The 19,545-nt window shown below is 44.1% G+C and overlaps 1 protein-coding gene across 2 annotated transcripts in view; it reads left to right on the forward strand.

Annotated features, from left to right (window-relative positions):
- The first annotated feature begins 8,283 nt into the window (after nucleotides 1-8,283).
- fosl2 (FOS like 2, AP-1 transcription factor subunit) overlaps nucleotides 8,284-19,545 on the forward strand; it is a 35,965-nt gene continuing 24,703 nt past the window's right edge. The window contains exons 1-2 of one of the 2 annotated variants that reach the window (XM_059982826.1): nucleotides 8,284-8,986; nucleotides 13,968-14,219. In XM_059982826.1, coding sequence (XP_059838809.1) covers nucleotides 8,876-8,986; nucleotides 13,968-14,219 — 363 coding nt within the window. In that variant the 5' untranslated portion in view covers nucleotides 8,284-8,875. Of the gene's footprint in view, nucleotides 8,987-9,435; nucleotides 9,592-13,967; nucleotides 14,220-19,545 lie in introns of those variants that run through there. The other variant, XM_059982827.1, reaches the window with a different exon arrangement.

Consider the following 19,545-nt stretch of genomic DNA (forward strand, 5'->3'; position numbering starts at 1 on the left):
ACAGTGTTTGTTACAAGTAAAACAATAAACGTTCCAAGAAAGAAAAAGAATAGTACAAGCAGCTTGCCAAAATGTTCAGCACAGGACACTACTTCTGAATAGAGCTCAATAAAACTGAAGGAGTAACACTTTCCTGTTTTTGTAAAAAACTTAGCAAAACTTTGTAAAAAACCCTTGATTATTTGGGTTTAAACCATGTGATCATTTCTGGTCTGTAGACTACACGGTGAAACGCTGTATCTCAGCTATTAAAAGCCCAAAGCCCTCATAAGATTACTTTTAATAATTATTGATAATTAATATTACTAATGAGGGTGGCAGAGTTTGGATCTAGTAGAACGACTACCTCACAGCAGCAGAGAACTGGTTAATTCCTGACCTCTGCCACTGCCTGTTTGGAGTTTGTATGTCCTTCTTGTGACTGTATGAGTTTATATAACCATATAACAATTACAGCACGGAAACAGGCCATCTCAGCCCTTCTAGTCCATGCCGAACGCTTACTCTCACCTAGTCTCACCGACCTGCACTCACCCCTTAACCCTCCATTCCTTTCCTGTCCATATACCTATCCAATTTTCTTTTAAATGACAATACTGGACCTGCCTCTACCACTTCTACTGGAAGCTCGTTCCACACAACTACCACTCTCTGAGTAAAGAAGTTCCCCCTCGTGTTACCCCTAAGCTTTTGCCCCCTAGTTCTCAATTCATGTCCTCTTGTTTGAATCTCCCCTACTCTCAATGGAAAAAGCCTATCCCCCTCATAATTTTAAGTAGCTCTATCAAATCCCCCCCTCAAACTTCTACGCTCCAAAGAATAAAGACCTAACTTGTTCAACCTTTCTCTGTAACTTAGGTGCTGAAACCCAGGTAACATTCTCGTAAATCTCCTCTGTACTCTCTCTATTTCCTCCAGGATTTACAGTTTTGTCCCACATAGCAAAGACAGATAGGTTAATTAGCCACTGTAAACCTCCCCTAGGGTGCAATTGAATGGTAGAAGATGGGGAAGATTTGATGTGAATGTGGGGAGCTTATAAATGGAACTAGTGTAGGATTCATCCAAATGAGTGATTGAGTGTTAGAGAGGACTCTGTGGATTGAAGGGCCTTTCTCCACACAGTATCTCCCTATGACTCTATGATTATGAACATACAAGACACACTTCATTATACATGCATTAAGTATGTTCATGCATTTCTGCAAAGGATTTGACTGATGTTAATTTCTCATTGAAAACTGATGAACCTTTTCCCTGTAAAGCCTTCAAATTTAATCAGTCAATTCAGAACAAAGCATAAAGTTACAGCTAATTATATTTTTAATTTTCTAAGAATAACCTGTCCAGATACCTACAGGGCATAAATTAGAGAGGGAATTTGGCATGGACAATGAACCTCCACTAAAATGATAGCTTGATTGTAAGAGTGGAAAAGAAGGCTACCCCACTCAATTCTGTTAATGAAACACTCACCCAGGAAATGGCCTCTTGCTTCACAGATTCCCGTGGATTCACACACAGTTAAAAGACAGATGCAGCATGTTGACCGCACACTTGGCAGAGGCAAGTGCCACCAAGTCGGTGCAGAGGCGCAGAGAATAGAGTCGGTGCCTCACTCTCCACCAACTCAAGTTCAATGCTGACATCCGGTGCTGCCTGTGCAGAGCTTGCAAGCTCTCCCTGGGACTCCATAGGCTTCCGCTCACCTTGAGGAGACACGTGGACTGAGAGGTTGCACGGCATTCTAAATTGTCCCTTGTGTGTAGATGAATAGTAGAATCCAGGGGGAGTTGATGGGGATGCTAGAGCAGAGTAAATGGGTGTGTGATGATTGGCACAGGCACAGACTCAGACAGCTGAAAGAGCTGTTCCTGTGTGGTAAGACTCCATGACATTCTGCATGAAGAGATCTCATGGAAACCTACTCCATACTGAAAGTCCTGGAGAGACTGGATGTTGAGAGGAGAGCGGCATGGTCGTGTAGTTCTAGAGTGACCCGGGTTCAATACCAGCCACTGCCTGTGAGGAGTTTGTACGTTCTCCCCATGACCACCTGAGTTTCCTCCGGGTGCTCTGCATTCCTCCCACATCCAAAGATGTGCCACTTGGTAGGTTAATTAGTCACAGTAATTTGTCCCATGAATAAGCGAGGGTTAAATCAAGGTACTGCTGGGCATAGTGACTTGAAAAGCAGCAAGGACTTATTCTGCACTGTATCTCAATAAGTAAATAGATTGATACATACATAAATAAATAAGGATGTTTCCAATACCAGGATCTGAGAGCACAGGCTCTGAATAAGGAGACTTCCCTTCAGAACCCTTCAGTTGAAGGGTGGTAAATCTGTGAAATTCATTGCCATAGAGGGTGGTGGATGCTAAGTAATTGGATATATTTAAGAAGCGATTGACAGGCGATAGGTTCTTGATTGGCTAAGAAGGTTAAGGGTTGCAGGAAGAAGACAGAATAATGGAACTGAAAGCAAAATTCGGTTTGACTGAGTGGCAGGGCAGATCCAATGGGCTAAATGGCCTAATTCTGCTCCTATATCTTATAGTCTTACAAAAGATTATCCAATAGTAACTTCTGTCTACAATGGCACCAAAACAAGTGGGTTCCACTCTCAAATGCCCACTCCAATACAAGACTAGGAAGCCAAACTGCGTGTTTTTGATAGGGCTTTCTGCACACACAATAGTGTGGTGCTGGAATCATCGGTAAGAAATCGGGATGATCGTTGAGTAGCAACTGGTGACTGCCCATAATCCTGAGGGAAAAGTCAGCAAGTGATAAGCTGGATGTTCTGGCTCATTAGTTTTCTCATCTGGTATAGGCAGCACAATGGTTCCATTGATCAAGCAACCGCTCGACTCAGTTGAATTGAATTAAATTGGTTTATTATTGTCACATGTTCTGAGATACAGTGGGAAAAACTTTATTTATCATGCCATCCATAGAGATCATTTCATTACATCATCACATTGAGAAAGTACAAGGGAAAAACAATAACAGAATACAGGATAAAGTATTACAGTCACAGAGAAAGTGCAGTGCTGGTAGACGGGAAGGTGCAAGGTAGAATGTGAGGTCAGGAATCGATCTTATCAATCTAGGGGATCATTCAACAGACTCAATACGGCTGGACAGAAGTTGTCTACAACCCTGGGTTCAATTCTGATCTCTAACGCTGTCCGCGTGGAGTTTGCACGTTTTCCCTTTGTTCACTGTGTTTTCTTTGGGTGCTCCAGTTTCCTCCCACACCCCAAAGACATTGGGTTAACTAGCCTCTTTAAATTTCTCCTAGTTTGTAGGTGAGTAGAATCACGGAGCAGCACATGGTGTCAGTGATCGATAGCTGACTTGGAAGTGGTGGGGTGAAGGAATTATTTCCGTACTGTCTAGAACAGTGGGCTGTGTGTGCCATGAGCTCTGCTGGTCTGCACGGAGAACCATAGAGCAATAGGCTCTAAGGTTTCCAGAGCAGCTGTGTTTGTTAATTGTTATCTTAACTAGAGTTTTTAAGCCATTGTGCCTTCTGTTTAATCTTGTCAAGTTTGTTTTGACTGGCACGGGTTTTCCGTGTACTGGGATTAGTCAAAGCAGATTCCTGATTAGCCATCATCGCAGGGTCCTTGTTCTGAGAATGATTTGTCCCGCGGTACTGACCATTCAAACCACTGATGTTCTGCTGGAATTCCTAGATATAAACTCTTGTTTCCATCTCTACATGGGAGTCTGCTATTCCTCTGCACCTGGGATCAGTTGTTGCCAGCAGACACTATGACAGTGTGGCCTTCTATGTCATAACTTTTTACAATCTCAGTTGTATAACTCCCCATTTCCTAGTAGATCTCATATCATTCTCAGCTAATTATATCTTCTCCTTCCCAATCCTCTAAAGAAAACTAAATAAAAATCACTGAACTACTGCGCAGGTTGACTCTGTGGTTAAGAAGGCTTTCATCAATCGTGGTATTGAGTTTAGGAGCTGAGAGGTAATGTTGCAGCTAAACAAGACCCTGGTCAGTCCCCACTTGGAGTACTGTGCTCAGTTCTGATCACACCACTATGGGAAGGATGTGGAAACCATAAAAAGGGTGCAGAGGAGATTTACAAGGATGTTGCTTGGATTGGGGAGTATGCCTTATGAGAATAGGTTGAGTGAACTCAGCCTTTTCTCCTTGGAGTGACAGATGATGAGAGGTGACCTGATAGAGGTATATAAGATGATGAGAGGCATTGATCATGTGAATAGTCAGAGGCTTTTTCCCAGGGGTGAAATGGCTAGCAGGAGAGGGAAGTTTTAAGGTGCTTGGAAGCAGGTACAGAGGAGATATCAGTGGTAAGTTTTTTATGCAGAGATTGGTGAGTGCGTGGAATGGGCTGCCAGAGATGGTGGTGGAAGCTGATATGATAGGGTCTTTTAAGAGACTCCTGGATAGGTACATGGAGCTTAGAAAAATAGAGGGTTATGGGTAACCCTAGGTAATTTCTAAGGTAAGGACGTGTTCGGCACAGCTTTGTGGGCCGAAGGGCCTGTATTGTGATGGATGTTTACTATGTTTCTATGCTCAGACCAGAAGACGGAAATACAAAATCTGGTGGAGAATTCGCTTTACGATCTGAAACTGTTTCTTCCTCTACAGATGCTCCTTGATCTGCTGAGTGCTTCCAGACCTTTCTGATTTATTTCCACAACATAAACCCTCCTAATCCAACTGTACTTCCAAAATTCCAGTTGTCCAGCCTTCCTCACAACATTCCAGTCTTGGAATTTGGCATATTTGACTTGGAATCTCCAGTGATTTATAAAATCACTGTTATTCTGGGACAATGAATTTGCCCAGGCAACGGGCCATTCCTCAATACCTTTGACCAAACTTTTAGTGACACATGCTCAGATGCTCTTGTAAAATGCTTTGGTGTTCCACTTTCTACATTAAAGATGTAACAAAAATAATGCAGGCAGTTGTTGCCACTATTGTAACACACATTTCCTTTTAATCCATTGCATGAGGACTTTGGATGTTTTGAAAAAGATGACAGTGATCTTCAAAAACTGCTGTGGAACTGGTGCACAAGAGTTTTAAGGAAAGGCTGGACAGGATGGCTTTGTTTTCCCTGGAGTGGTGTGGGCTGAGGAATTATGACTTATTATCTGTATTATTTGCCATACACTTATGACTGCATAGCAAAGCACAGCTCCAATGCCTTATTCAAGTTTGCTATTGACACCACTGTTGTTGGCCAAATCAAAGGTGGTGACGAGTCAGCATATAGAAGGGAGATTGAAAATCTGGCTGAGTGGTGCTGCAACCATAACCTCTTACTCAATGTCAGCAAGACCAAAGAGCTGATACTGATCTCAGGAGGAGGAAAGCAGAAGTCCACGAGCCAGTCCTCACTGGAGGATCAGATGTGGAGAGGGTCAACGACTTTAAATTCATCTGTGTAACAGGTATATGGACAGGAAAGGAATGGAGGGTTATGGGCTGGGTGCAGGTCGTTGGGTCTAGGTGTGAGTAAGCGCTCAGCACGGACTAGAAGGGCCGAGATGGCCTGTTTCTGTGTTGTTATTGTCATATGGTTATATGGACCTGTCCTGGGCTCAGCACATAGGTGCAATTATGAAGAAAGAATGGCAATGCCTCGACTTCCTTAGGAGTTTGCAACTATTCGGCATAATATGTAAAACTTTGACAAACTTATTTAAATGTGTGTTGAAGAGTATATTGACTGGATGCCACACAGCCTGGTATGGAAACACCAATGCTCTTGAATGGAAAATTCCACAAAAAGTAGTGGATGCTGCCCAGTCCATCAAGGGAAAAGCCTCACTCGCCATTGACCACATGTACATGGAGTGTTGTCACAAGAAAGCAGCACCCGCCTTCAGGGATGCCCACTACCCGGCCATGCTCTCTTCTGGCTGCTGCCATCAGGAAGAAGGCACATGAGCCTCAGGACTCACACCACCAGGTTCAGGAACAGTTATCACCCCCTCAACCATCAGGCTCTTGAACGAAAGGGGATATTCATTTACCCCTTGCTGAAATATTCCCACGACCTATGGGCGCACTTTCAGGGACTCTTCATCTCGTGTTCCCGATATTTATTGCTTATTTATTTTTATTATTATTTATTTATTTATTGTTGTATTTGCACAGTTTGAATGCCCAAGTTTGTGCGGTCTTTCATGGATTCTATTATGGATTTATTGAGCATGTCCTCAAGAAAATGAACGTGTGGGAGTGGTTTACGGTGACATATATGTACTTTGACAATATACTTAACTTTGTACTTTGAATGACCCGATGAAGGTTTTTTAAAAAATAATCAGCGAGGTAGGGTGATAATATTTTCCCATAGTGGGGCTGTCCAAGGTCTAAGGTAAGAAGTAGAAATTTTAATGGGATACGAGGGGGATTTTTTTTTTCACGCAGAGGGAATTGGAGCTTGCACCACTGCCTGGGAGAGTGGTGTAGGTTCTCACAACATTGAAGTATTTGAATTGCACCGAATGCGGGTAAATAATGGGACTAGCATAGATCAGCACAGTGATAAATGTCATGGGCACGGTGGCCCAGGGGAGCTGTATGACAATGATACTAAGCCGAATGGCTATGATTCTGTGAAGTGTACTTTCTGGGAATGGAAAATCCTGCTAATTGTTTCATAACCTTTAGCACAAGGCAAAGAGTAAAAATAAACCCTTCATTTTCAAGTATCACGTAAGTGGTGGGTTATGAACGCAGACAGCCTTTGTCAAACATGCTTTTTTCCACATGGAAACAGCTAGGGGCTTTGATCCGCTCTCTTTCGCTGGACGGAGCGCGTGTCACTTAAATGGCCTAATGAAGCGATCACTGTTCACCCGTGGGCCGATCAAAGCCGAAAGCGAGCCTATTTACTGAAGAGTTCCACAGTGTAGGGGAAATAGTGTGACGGGGGTTATCACAGGGGCCCCCGGGCGCGGAAATGACATGGCTATATTCACCACGGCAAAGTAAATGTGAAGAAAAGTTCGGATAGAAAAAGAAGAAAGGAGACATTTGTTTACCTTCCTACTGTCGATAAAATCACTTAAAAATCTCGCTCTTAAACAAAGTAAGTAAAGACCTAAACTCAATATGTTTTTAGAAAGATTTTAAATGGGCTCTCCCCTGTTTAAACTGACACATAGTGAACTGCACAAACGCAGGAAATATCCTTATCCCCGAAAGGTAATCGTTGACAAAAGCGTTTCCACCCGCTGTTTAAATCATCAAACATTTTAAAAGCTTTGAATTGCTTCTTTTTGGTATCTCGGTACCTTTTACCTTCCCGAGATGATTTCACATTTTAATCCAGGATAGATATAACATTTGCCTTTCCCATAGCGCAGGCTCTACACTGTAACCCGGGGAAAATCTATTGGACGCCTTGTATTTCGACCCAGGAAAAAGTCTCTTGCTTGTTAACCCAAGCACAATTTAACCTCTTCTCCCGCGCACTTCACTTTTTAACCCAGGAAAGAATCGTCTCCCGCCCTTCTCTCAAAGTGGGAGCGAACGGGTGGAGCCGGTTAAAGTTCTGGTGAAAAAGCAGCAAGTCGTCCAACATCTGGAACATGTGGTTGCTGAAAGGAGGACTTCGCCTCATTAAGAGACTCGGAATCGTGTATGCACCAGAAAGGGCAGCAAAGAGATTATTTCTTCTCCAGCCCTTTACCTTCCCTGCCGACCTGGCTTCACCTATTATATTCTACCTTGTCCTCCTTCCCCTCCATCCCCCCCCCCCCCACACCTCCTTATTCCGGCGTCATTCCTCTTCCTTTCTAGTCCTAATAACGGGTCTCGGCTCGCAACATAGATGCTGCCTAACCTGCTGAATTCCTCCAACATATTTTCAACATCTGCAGAATATCTTATGTTTAGGAGAGGGATCTATAGTCTATTTTTCTACGGTAGGGACCAATGAATGGGGAGTGAGGGGTGGTGGGGGCGGGGGCGTCCTGCACTGCCTGCTTAATAGCTCGAACACGCGAAAGGGAATCCCTCCACACAGACGTCACGTTAACCAAGGAAACCCACAGCCCGCATCATTTGACGCAATATCCATTTTTAGGCATCACCCTGCGTCAATGGACGAAACCATTGATCAGACTTTCGAATGTAAACCTTGATTCTTATAATGATTTAAGGGCACTGCCGAAAGCTCGTAAGCTTCTTTCGCAAACACTTGTGCATACATATATAAATGTACCAAAAAAAAGGTCAGGGTTGGGGAGTGGGAGCCAAGGATGTGAGCCGGCAGAAACGTTGGGCGGATCCACCAGCTTTGACGTGAGTTCCTCGGCTGCGGGAGGGTCAGAAATAAAAAGAGCAGAGGCTTAATACCAGAGAACTGAGTCATCCACCTCGGGAGACGTACGGCAAGCAACTCGCGAACTGTCGGCGGAGTTAGAGAGAAAGGGGGGGGGGGGCGGTACAACGCAAATCATTAGTCATTGCCAACCTGATCTAACACGCGAAAGGCAAGAAGTGCAGAGCAAAGACAAAGACCACGATTTTAAAAAAAAGTTATTAAAGTTTCAATCTAGAAAGTTTGGGTGGGTGGGTGGGGGCGAATACGGGAAATTTATGGATTGTTGGCGTCCCTTCAATCTGTAAGAAAAAGAACAAGCGGGGAGCTTAGAGAGTGGGATGTGTCTGAGAAGCACACACCTTGGAAGTGCTTGTCAGAAGTGAGTTTTATTTCAGAACCTGGAGTTTCTTTAAGCAGGAGATTCATTTGCCAACAAATAAACAGACACAGGGATTAATTCTACCCAGGAGGAATACGGCCGGTTTATTAAAAAGCCAAACACACCACTGATTGATTGGTGCGGGGGATGATGTACCAGGAATATCCCGGGAAATACGACACGTCCTCCCGCAGCAGCACGTCCCCGGGAAACGCGGACATCGTGTTCGGTACCAGCGGCTCGATCGGCGGCTCTCAGGTAAGGACCGCGACCCAGTGGAAAGTGGTGGGGGTTGGGGGAAGAGCTGGTGTGGGACAGTCGATTAGGATAAAATGCTGTAATCTCTCAAATGCATTCTCAAACAGATGTACTTCAGTTAATTCCGGGATTACCTTCCAAATTGTTGAACGGAGCCGGTTAGAAGCTCAAAAGTATTTCTCGACCTGCAGGTTCGGAGGATGGAGAGAGTTGAGCTATGGAGAGAGAGATGGATGAGGAGAGAGAGAGAGAGAGAGAGACAGAGAGAGAGAGAGAGAGAGAGAGAGAGACAGAGAGAGAGAGAGAGAGACAGACAGAGAGAGAGAGAGACAGAGAGAGAGAGAGAGACAGAGAGAGGGAGAGAGGGAGAGAGAGAGGAGAGAGAGAGAGAGAGAGAGAGAGAGAGAGAGAGAGAGAGAGAGAGAGAGAGAACCCTTCTGTCTCCTCCGCACTTTGAGCTGTGCGCGGCTCCTTGGCGTTTACTAACTGCTGTTCTACGCCGGCACTGGGATCGTGTGCCTGTTCACCGTCAGAGAGGCTCTTCCTGAAATAAAGGCGTAGAGCGTTGAATCACCAGGACTTAGCGATCGTCTCCGTGTGTGCAGGTGGGCTTTGAAAGGGACAGGTTTAATACTGGCACAAGTCTTGTGTTATTTCCGTGTCGCCGGAGACACTTGGCGCAATCGAGTTTTGTTTGTTGGGGCTTGTATCTACGGGACGAGATCTTTCTCAAATAATCTTTCCCAAAAGCAGTGGATTCGGATCGATCGCAGGGATTTCGCTCGGTCCTCAGCCGAAGGGCGATCCCGGGCTTCCGTTCTCGACCTCTCCACAGATTCTCCCCCCACCCCTTTTAGCCGGAGTTATTTGCCTTTATCGATCTTTCTGTTTTTATACTTTGTCTCTCTTTTTGAGTTCTTTAGGACCTTTTCCCTCCCTCTCCCTCATCTCGTGCTCTCTCTCCCTTCCAGCGCCTATCTTCTCCTCTCGCGCACTATCTCGTATTTTGCCTCGCCAGATTTTCTTCTCCACTCTCGTTCCCTCCCTTCAGATTTCACCTCCATCTCTTTAATACCCCCATCCATCTCCTGACCAACCAGAAATAGTGAATAAAATTCAGATGCAGTCATATTTCTACCGAGGGCAGAGGCTACAAATCCCCACCCTCTCGTTAAATACTCCACTCCAAAAGTTGGCGATAAAACGGCAAAACTTTTTCCTTCAAAATGAAATCATTTAAAAAAATCGTTAGAATATTTCTGTCCTAATTCCTCATTTAGGAGGTTCGGCTCAGCCTCAGCTCTTTAAAACTGGGCCGCCTGTCACTTTATTTGCAGTCCCCGTCTGATGTAACTTTATTTGATGCAATTCATCGCGCCTTATTATTTATTGCTTCAATGGTCGGTGAAGAAATGGAGCGAGTTGAAGGGGATCTTGCGCAACTAGCTGAGATTACAAAATAGGTTTCGGAGCTCCTTTTATCTTTTTTTTTAAAAAAAACGGAGGTCCGTCTCCAGGAAAGCAGGCTAGTTCGGAGAGCGCGAGGGTGGGATTGTAAATGAAATTTTCCTTATTGGTTCTCCGATTTTCCTTATTGGTTCTCCGTAACGAACCAACCCTTCTCGAAACTGTCATTTAAAAACAAACCCTTTCCGGGCAGTGGCTGGCAGAATTCCCTTCCTTCTCGGCTCTTTCAGAACTTTTTTTTCCTCTTCTTCTTGGATTTATCTGGAGTTTCAGCATTTCGTGGGCTGAGAGTTTCACCCCGGCTCCCACATTTTAACTCTGTCGGTGTGTGTTGAGTTACTGTAAATCCATTGCTGGCGGCACCCCAACTCTCCCTGTCACACACTGGGTGTTTTGTTGGCTTCTTGCTCTGCGGTGTGAAGCCATACCGGATTAGAATTTATCTTGCTTTTATTGCACATTTAAAAAAAAATTATTTGAATAAAATCCGACTCCAACCCCCGCCAATTGGGCGTGTCGCTCCTTTTCCCTGCCCTTGCAGATGTGGCAACGTACTGGAACAGTTTACAAAGGGTTTGTCGGTTCGTTGTTCCCGGTGGGAGCTGGACGTTCCTTGTTCCCGGGACATCGCCGCAGCCGATTATTAGGCTAACTCGCGTGCCGTGGATACAAAGCAAGAAGAGGAAGATTTGCCAGGATTGTAGGGGAGAATACTATAGCTGGTGCTTGATGGGCAGAGGGGTCTGGTTCCCTGCTGCTTTTGGGGCGATTGTGGGGCTGCAGGGGAATCGAATTAATCTAACACCACCCACTGGAGTTTGTCTCCATCTCTACATACGCAAATAAGAGAGAAATGTTGACATTTTTATAGCGCCTGTCACAACCTGAGAGTGTGGTAGAGAGCTCTGAAACGGAAGAAAAACTTGTGTTGCATGGTCAGTCTTCTGGCGTAAGAAATTCGGCAGCTAGTTAGCGTGGAGCAAGCGCCCACACCAGCAGCAGCCCCCAGAGTGTGTCCCAGTAATGTGGTTTGAAGATGTCCAAGGTTCTGGGAGCTCTTCTCTACCTTAGGCTGGTTTTCACCTTGGGCCCTCTGGGGTAGGCAGAGTCCTGATGCTTGTTGCTGAGCGATCACTGAAAATGCTGATTACAGCAACCTTTGTAGTGGAAGAATATGTGTGTGTGTGTGTGTGTGTGTGTGTGTGTGTGTGTGTGTGTGTGTGTGAAGGGAGGGGTGATGGGAGCAGAGCCACAGGATTTTAACTTCACATCTAGATCCCGGAAATGGAGGACATTCAGCCCTTTGAATTGGAGTCCGTTATGTCACTCTCCCCAAAGCCCTGCAATTCTGTTACCCTTTTGGATCTAGACAATGAGGCTATTTGCAACCCCTGCCACAAGTAACCACATTTAGTGGTAACTATAAGTATGTTTGATAATGATTTAATACCATATTTCATTTGCATCTTATACTTGAGGTGTCTGGTTAGAATTATCACCCATAATTGGCTGCCAGCTTTAGGGATTTAATTGTTGAATTGCACTGACCAGCAAGTATTGAGACAGGGAACCGACCAGTATTTAGCAGCCTATATATAAAGAGCAACAATAATTGTAGGTGCACAATTAAATAAGTCGGGTGTTAGCAGTGCCATCATCAGCAGACAGAGCATAATTTAGCATCAAATAAATGCAGGCAATGTAAAATAAAATTGTGCATATCAGAGACATGTTTATGTATGGGTACAAGTTTAGGAACAAAATTTGCCAAAGCACATTTGATCCTCCGCCAAACCTGTCTTTTGTATTGGTGAACAACTCTAATGTTATTTTTGACAAAAGCATACATGTTGCAAGTCCTTAGCATTTTGCATTCACATTCAACCATAAACCAAGTTTTTTTCCTATATACTTTTATTTGTAGTTAAGTGAAAACTGCTAGAATGCACGACAGAGGCAGGAAGCAGACTTTAACCTGTTACAACATCAAGGATCGTTTAATTCAAGGGCATAGAAAAATGGATTATACTCACCAAACTTTTGAAGTCACAGAATCCTAGGGTGGTTACAGCATAGGTGGAAGCTACTCAACCCATTGATTTTATACTGGCTTTATGTAAGAACAATCACCTTGTTCCACTCTTCCGGTATCTCTCCATAGTTGTATAAATTCTTTTCTTTCAGATACATTTCAGCACCCTTTAAAACAAAGCAATTGGATCCATTTCCTGTACTACCCCTGGCAGGGCATTCCTACCCCTGGACACTTGTTATGTAAGATTTCATCTTGTCACTCGCAGTTCTTGAGCCAGTCACCTTCATTCTAGTTCTAGTCCTCGGTAGTTCTTGACCTTTTCACCAACGGGAATAATCTCTCTCTATCTACTCTACATGATCTTAAGCATCCTCCTAAGGTCCTCTGACTGTAATTCCTGTTCTAAGGAAAATGTATCATGCTTCTCCAGTCAATCTGCAGAACTGAAGTCTCTCATCCTTGGGACAGTTTTTAAATCTCAGCATTCAGTTTTGCTGCAATCTTCAATGAAATTCTCAGACTCTCTGTGCATGTGTGCATGCATTTTTCATTACTGATGGATGCACATATATTCGCTCCATCAGAAGTTTGAAAGGCTTTATACAGGCTCATTGGGTCTGTAATGCTGCTGTTCGATAGCTGAGATGCATTTAGATTTTAACCCAGTTTGACACTTTGGGTTATTTCATCACTTGAAGAACTTCAAAAGCAGTTTCACGCTTTGCAGTCTTGAAGTCGCATCAAAAGCTCCATTCTGTTTTGTGGGAACTTTGCCAACTTGCAACTCACTCTCGACTGGGGCATATAATCATTATCCATGGGGAAAACTGCTTAGTAACATCAGCATGTGAGCACAATCATCACCAGGTCTACAGTGGTTAAAGAAGTGGTCCACTACTGAGACCATTCCTGTGAATAGACAATGCAAAGTTGCTGGCATGTCTGTCTCTCTCTCCCCCTTCCTCCCTCCACAGAAGCTGTAAGGTTTGCTCAGTGTTTCAAGAAATTTATATTTCAGTTTTCCAACACCTACAGTATTTTTATTTCCTTTTCCTGAAAAGGAAGTTGGTTACTGGATATTTTTGGATGTCAGGTGTAATCAAGGGTTATTGGGATCAGGCAGGAAAGTGTGCTGAAGTTAACAATATGCTAGAGGGGTTGATAGCTATTCCTGCTTCTATTCTTAAACGACTTTGTCAAATTGCTTGATGACATTTGTAAGGAATCTGTGTGAATAAGGGTTTGAGAAATACATTTAAAAAAAAACTGGAGATGTTGAAAATCTAAAACAAAACCAGGACAATACTGGAAAGGTTCATCAGGTTAGGCAGCATATGTGGAGAGAGGAATAGTATACAGTTCAGCCTAAAGGTCGCGGCATGATCTGCTTTTGATTGTACTGTAATGGGGCTGCAGCAATGGGATTCACCGCATTGTTTTCTTCTTTCATTTCCTCTCCATCCCCTTCACCCTCATCAGAAGTATCGTGCAGACATGCCAGGATCCAGTAGTGCCTTCGTCCCAACTATCACCGCCATCACCACCAGCCAGGACCTGCAGTGGATGGTTCAGCCCACTGTCATAACCTCCATGTCCAGCCCCTACCCTAGGTCATATCCTTACAATCTACCAGGGACAAGCATCTCCTCGCCATCCTCCACCACCTTACACCGACCCGGTGTTATCAAAACCATTGGAGAGACAGGAGGACGGAGGAAAAGGGATGAACAGGTGAGAATGCAATTTTTGTCTTTGTTGAATGTTAGATATTAGCCCAGGGGTTTCTATGATCAGATTTTTAAAGTTTGCAGTTTTCCTGCCTCCGTGCTGCCTGGTAGCGATCTATCCCAATGTATTGGGTGCGTTGTAGGCGTGGAACATCGAATTAGCCCATTGAAGTAATGCCGACTATCAGGTGGCTGTTTACAATAATCCGAGACAAATCTCAGTTTATTCTCCTCACATTCCCATTAGCTTCTCTCAGATAAGACTTAATGCTGCTTTCTCCTGGGTGGTGAGGGATTGCATGTGGAGTTTGCCAGTGAAGCCTGCACACTATAAATAACAGCGTCTTACATAACATAGCCAATGCAACCCAGAGAACTTTAAGAAGCAATTTGACACTGCCATGTGACACGCTGGCAAAGAGAAGGGTGGCTTGGTCAGAGAGGTGGGTTTTACGCAGGGTCTTGGACGAGAAGTAGTGGAGGGAGGTTTGAGGAGAGAGTCCCAGATCTTGAAGCACTGCCAGTTGAAGGCAGGACTGCCAAAGGCGGAACAGTCATTTTTGGAATGACGGAGAGGATGGATCCTCAAGCCCTTGCCAAGCCCAAGACATGGGAATCTTCTAGGGCTGGTGCTGCTTAGAGTCTGATGTTTGATGAACTTTGGATGACAAAGGGTGGCCTGTAAAAACTGTGTGGTGAGGTGATCAGTCTTAATAGTCAATCTCCAATCACCATCAACAAGAAAGCAGGGTGATGGAAGGGAACTGGTGGAATTGTTTGCAACCAGCACAGAGCCAGTGGGCTGAGGGTACCTTGTGTGTGTGATAAATAAGTAAATGATCTGAATGAGGAAGACCCTGGCAGTGGGAGCAGTGGGAACCCTGAGTATGGGGTGAACTGTTACTGTCAGCTCCATTTGTGCATGACGGTATCAAAGGATTTAAGTGGTTGGGTGTACTGCAGGGGGCAGTGGGAGGGATCAGTGTAATACAGAGGAGAGTGGGAGGGGTAGGTTTAATGCAGGGGGAACTTGGTGGGGTTGGTGGGTCAGTATAATTACAAGGAAGATGGCATTGGTGTAATGCAGGTAGCTGGAGTGGGGGCCCAGAAGCTTCAGGAAGAGTTGCATTGATAAACCAGATACCAGCAGAACTTTAGGCATGCAGGGGGCTCTTCTGGGCATTGTGTCTATGCCGTTGAAATTCCTTAACCTTTGAAAGTGCCTGGAAGTATTGGAGAGTAATTTTATTAGGAAGTATTTTTAAAGCAAGTGGATTGACAAGTAAAAGAAGACAAAAGCAAGGTGCTTATGTTGAACTTGTTGAAACACTGGGTAAACTTCATCTGGATGGCTGCATTTTATTCCGGCCATCGATCTTTCAGGAGGACAAGAGGTCCCGGAATGGGCTCAGAGAAGATTTATTGCAATGGTTTCAGTTACAAGGTCAGACTGGAGAAGCTGGGGTTGGCTGGGAGGAAGGTGGAGTGCAGGTTTGGAGGCGGACACTATTATGAGAAAAGGTGTATTTCCATCTGTAATAGTCGAGGGAGCGAAGCCGGACGGTCATGGTGAGGGGCATAAGGAGGCAAGCAAGAGGAGATGTGAAAACTACTTCGCCTTTTCTGTGTTGTGGCTGCTGATTTGAAACAACAGTCAAAAAGGAATTGGAAATGAACAAGTTAATCTGCAGTGTGGGGAGAAAGAGCAGTGGAATGGGGATTCATTGCTCAACAAGAATGTGAGGGGTTATGTGGCCTTTTCCTCTAACTATTCTACAATTTTATTCCCACTGCCAGCATTTTTGCTGTAATCCCATTTCTTTCTCTTTCCGCCATATGGTTTTATATTTTGCTTTAGATAATCCTGTTTGAAACTTGTTATAACTTTGGCTTCAACAGCCACTTCAGCAAATGTATTCCTGGTGCTACTAATCCTTTATTTGTGAGAAAACATATTTTGCTCTTAATATCCTTCTCCACTTCTTCTGGTTGTACTCTGCCTCAAGCTCAGATCCTTCACCAACAGGGCTCCCAAAGATTTTTTTTCTGGAATTGTTTGATTGGAAGTACTTTTAACCATCTTCCCCTCAGAGAAGGTCCCACTCAGCCACAAGATCCATGAGGGTTACCCATGGAATGTGATCCCCAGGGCAAACTGTTGCCAGTCATAACAATAGGAAGTAAGTGAGGGATTGATGGGATTGCTCTGTAAGTCAGCATAGACCTGATGGGCCAAATGGCCCCCTTCTCGAGTCTGTGGAAATAAAAACAATGGCAAATTTTTCTACAGAAGTGGTTTGCCACTTGCCTTTACAAGATGGGTTATTCTGATGGGCCATTATTAGTATTCTGCAGAGATGGTCTGGCGTCAGTGGTCACATAACCAGGATGTGATATGCACCAGCTGCTCATGCAACCTTCCACCAGCTACTCCCATGGCTTCACTGGACCCTGATCAGGGTTTAAGCAGGTGCTATACCTTGCCCAAGGGTGACCTGCAGGCTAGCTGAGGGAAGAAGCAACTTGCACCCCCTTTGGTAGAGAGTTATCTCCACCTCGCCACCGAAATCTTGTACAGAGTAGGGTAAAATGATACAAATTGCACAAACTGTAAAGAATAGTTACTACCTCTGACAATATGTGTATATTTCAGAGATTGCGTGTGCACGCGCGCGGGTGTGTGTGTGCGTGTGTGCGTGTGTGTGTGTGTGCACTGTCTTGCAAGCATATCAGTAAATACCAAGTCCTGAATGTGTTAAAGCTTGACACTATGTATATCGTAGGTAGCAGTGGGGTAACACAATATGGTCACATTGTTCTGACTAATCAAGTGGCTTGCAGATACTGTATTCAGGCTAAAAGTCTAAGGAAAACACCAATAACTTTTCAGAAAGATTTTAAGTTTCTAGAGGAAACTGAGGATTTCCAGGAACAAAGTTCTGTGCCTGGGTAGGAATGTAATAAGTTCAGGTACATACCCTGAACCAGCTGCTCAAAGCCCAGCCTACTGGAAAGTGTGATTGTCTACCGGAATACACTTCAATATTGAACTTCCTAATACTTAATGGGGATGTATTTAATTAATAAAGGGTTTTCATGATGTTGATCTGTTACTCCATAGGTGGAGAAAAAAACTAGTAAAACTGCTGTACCTTTCGCCCAACCATCTTGGCCCAATCACCATCAGTGCTTCTTTACAGCATTCCCTCAACGTTGGCTGCAATCAGCAAGATCAACGCTTGCTGCCCACTCTTGAGGAGTTAGCAGTGAATTTCTTTCCTGGATTTCTGCAATCTATAGAGAGAAGGTGCTCCGATTTTTTTGAGTGGCTAGCTGGGCCATGTCAGAAGACAGTCACATAATTCCCCATGCCACTGACATTGTTAAATCCCCATCCCACTCGGTCTCTGAGCTAACTGCCTATGATCTCTTGCACTCTGCAGTAAAGCTGAGGGATAGCATCTCGTCATCTGTCTGAAGCGCTTTCCAGCTCTTGCAACTCAAAATGAAGTTAAAAAAATGTCAGATATCTCTATTTGCTTCAGAGTGGGCCAAGTCTGCTAAAAGATAATCTCTCTGTAGAATTAACCCTCTCCACACATGCTACATGTTTTGCTGCATATTTCCAGCCTTTTCCTTAAAATTTTCAGCAAACATGGCTTTAACAGGTACTTTTCTTTGTTTTTATCCCTTCTCTGCTCCATCTATATTCAAATAACAGCATAAACCCTGCAGCAACCCTCAGCCTGTTACAGATTTTCTCTTGATCCTCTCCATTCTTCCCCCACTCTCTCTAAAAACTAACTTAATTTTTTTTCAATTTTCTGGTTCTGTCAAAGGATCTGCCACCTGAAGTGTTAGTTTTGATTTTTTCCTCCACAGATGCTGCCTGATCTACTGAGTGTTTCCAGCAATTTCCTGTTTTATTTTCAGAGTTCCAGTTTGTACAGTTTTTTTGATTGTGTGCACATGTTGGCTACTTTGGAATTGTAGATGTCCTTTGCTGCAGTCAACCAGATGGATTTTTAAGGACGATCTTTTAGGTTTGTGGTAACCATTACTAATAACTCAAATTCTCGGTTAAGTAATTAGCCTATTTTGACCAACTTCCATTGTGGGATTAGAGTGTGTAACCTAAAGACCTGCAGATGCTTGAAATCCGAAATAAAATCAGAGTATGCTGGGCAAGCCAGGCAGCATCAATGGAGGGACAGCTGAAGACCGATTGGAAAAAGTTGGTTAAAACAAGTTTGCATTGGCAGACTAGGGGATGAGGGCAGTGGGAAGGGAGCAAACATAAAGCTCTGTCATAGGATGCAGGGCAATGAAGATCAATTGCTAAAGGGGTAATGAAAAGACGGTTTAGACATTTAGTGAATAATGAGTTGTCAGCTTAGGAATGGGAGAATATAAGTAAACTATGAAGTTAAGTGAAGAAGGAAAAGGTATGTTAAATGCTGGAAGTGTGACATTCCTGTAAGGCTGGAATTGCTTATCATTTCAATGGCCCATCTAGCTGAGCTGCTGCCTCACCGCACCAACATTCTGCGTTCAACCTGACTTCAGACACTGTCTGTGTGGAGTTTGCTGGAGTCCACATTGGTTTCCTCTAGGAGCTTCACCTGCATCCCACAGCCCAATGTGTGGGTCAGTGGGTTGAAAAGTTGCTGGAAGATGTCCCAGGCATAGAGCTGGTTGGGGAGACTAGAAAGGTTACAGGAAGAAGTACTGGGGGAATGGAATGACTACTTTCAAGGGCTGAATGGCCTCCTATGGAGCAGTGAGCAATGAAAGTGGAAAATTCTGTGTTGATTCTAGATTACCTACCTAGTAACTTAACCAGTGCTTTACCATTCCTGGCTAATTGTTATTGAAGCAAACTTCTTGGCAAAACGGCAACATTTCTAATTAATGAGGATAGACTTTTATTGGGAGGGGGTATGATGCCTTTTGGTTCATGATATAAATCAGGGGTTCCTAAACTTTTTAATGCCATGACAACTACCCTTAACTAAGGGGTCCATGGTGCCCAGGCTGTGAACCCTTGATATAAAGCAGTAAATGATAAAGTAATCTTCTTGTATTTGCCCGAGGCACAAGTCATTTAATGAGCAGATCTTTTCAAAATGTTTTGGCGTATTCTAAGGGGAATTTTACTATCAGGTATTTCAAGGCCATGAGCTACTTTGTTATTGCAAAACTCTGGTGGACGTGGGGCACAGGCAGGTCAAGGTCAAACAGGGTATGTAGAAGATAGCTGGATCAGGAAGTAGGTCATGAGAAATGAGAGGTTATGGAATGGAGGAAACTACTGAGAAAGGATACAGCTT

Source organism: Hypanus sabinus, chromosome 10 (assembly GCF_030144855.1).
Source record: "Hypanus sabinus isolate sHypSab1 chromosome 10, sHypSab1.hap1, whole genome shotgun sequence".
Classification (NCBI taxonomy): domain Eukaryota; kingdom Metazoa; phylum Chordata; class Chondrichthyes; order Myliobatiformes; family Dasyatidae; genus Hypanus; species Hypanus sabinus.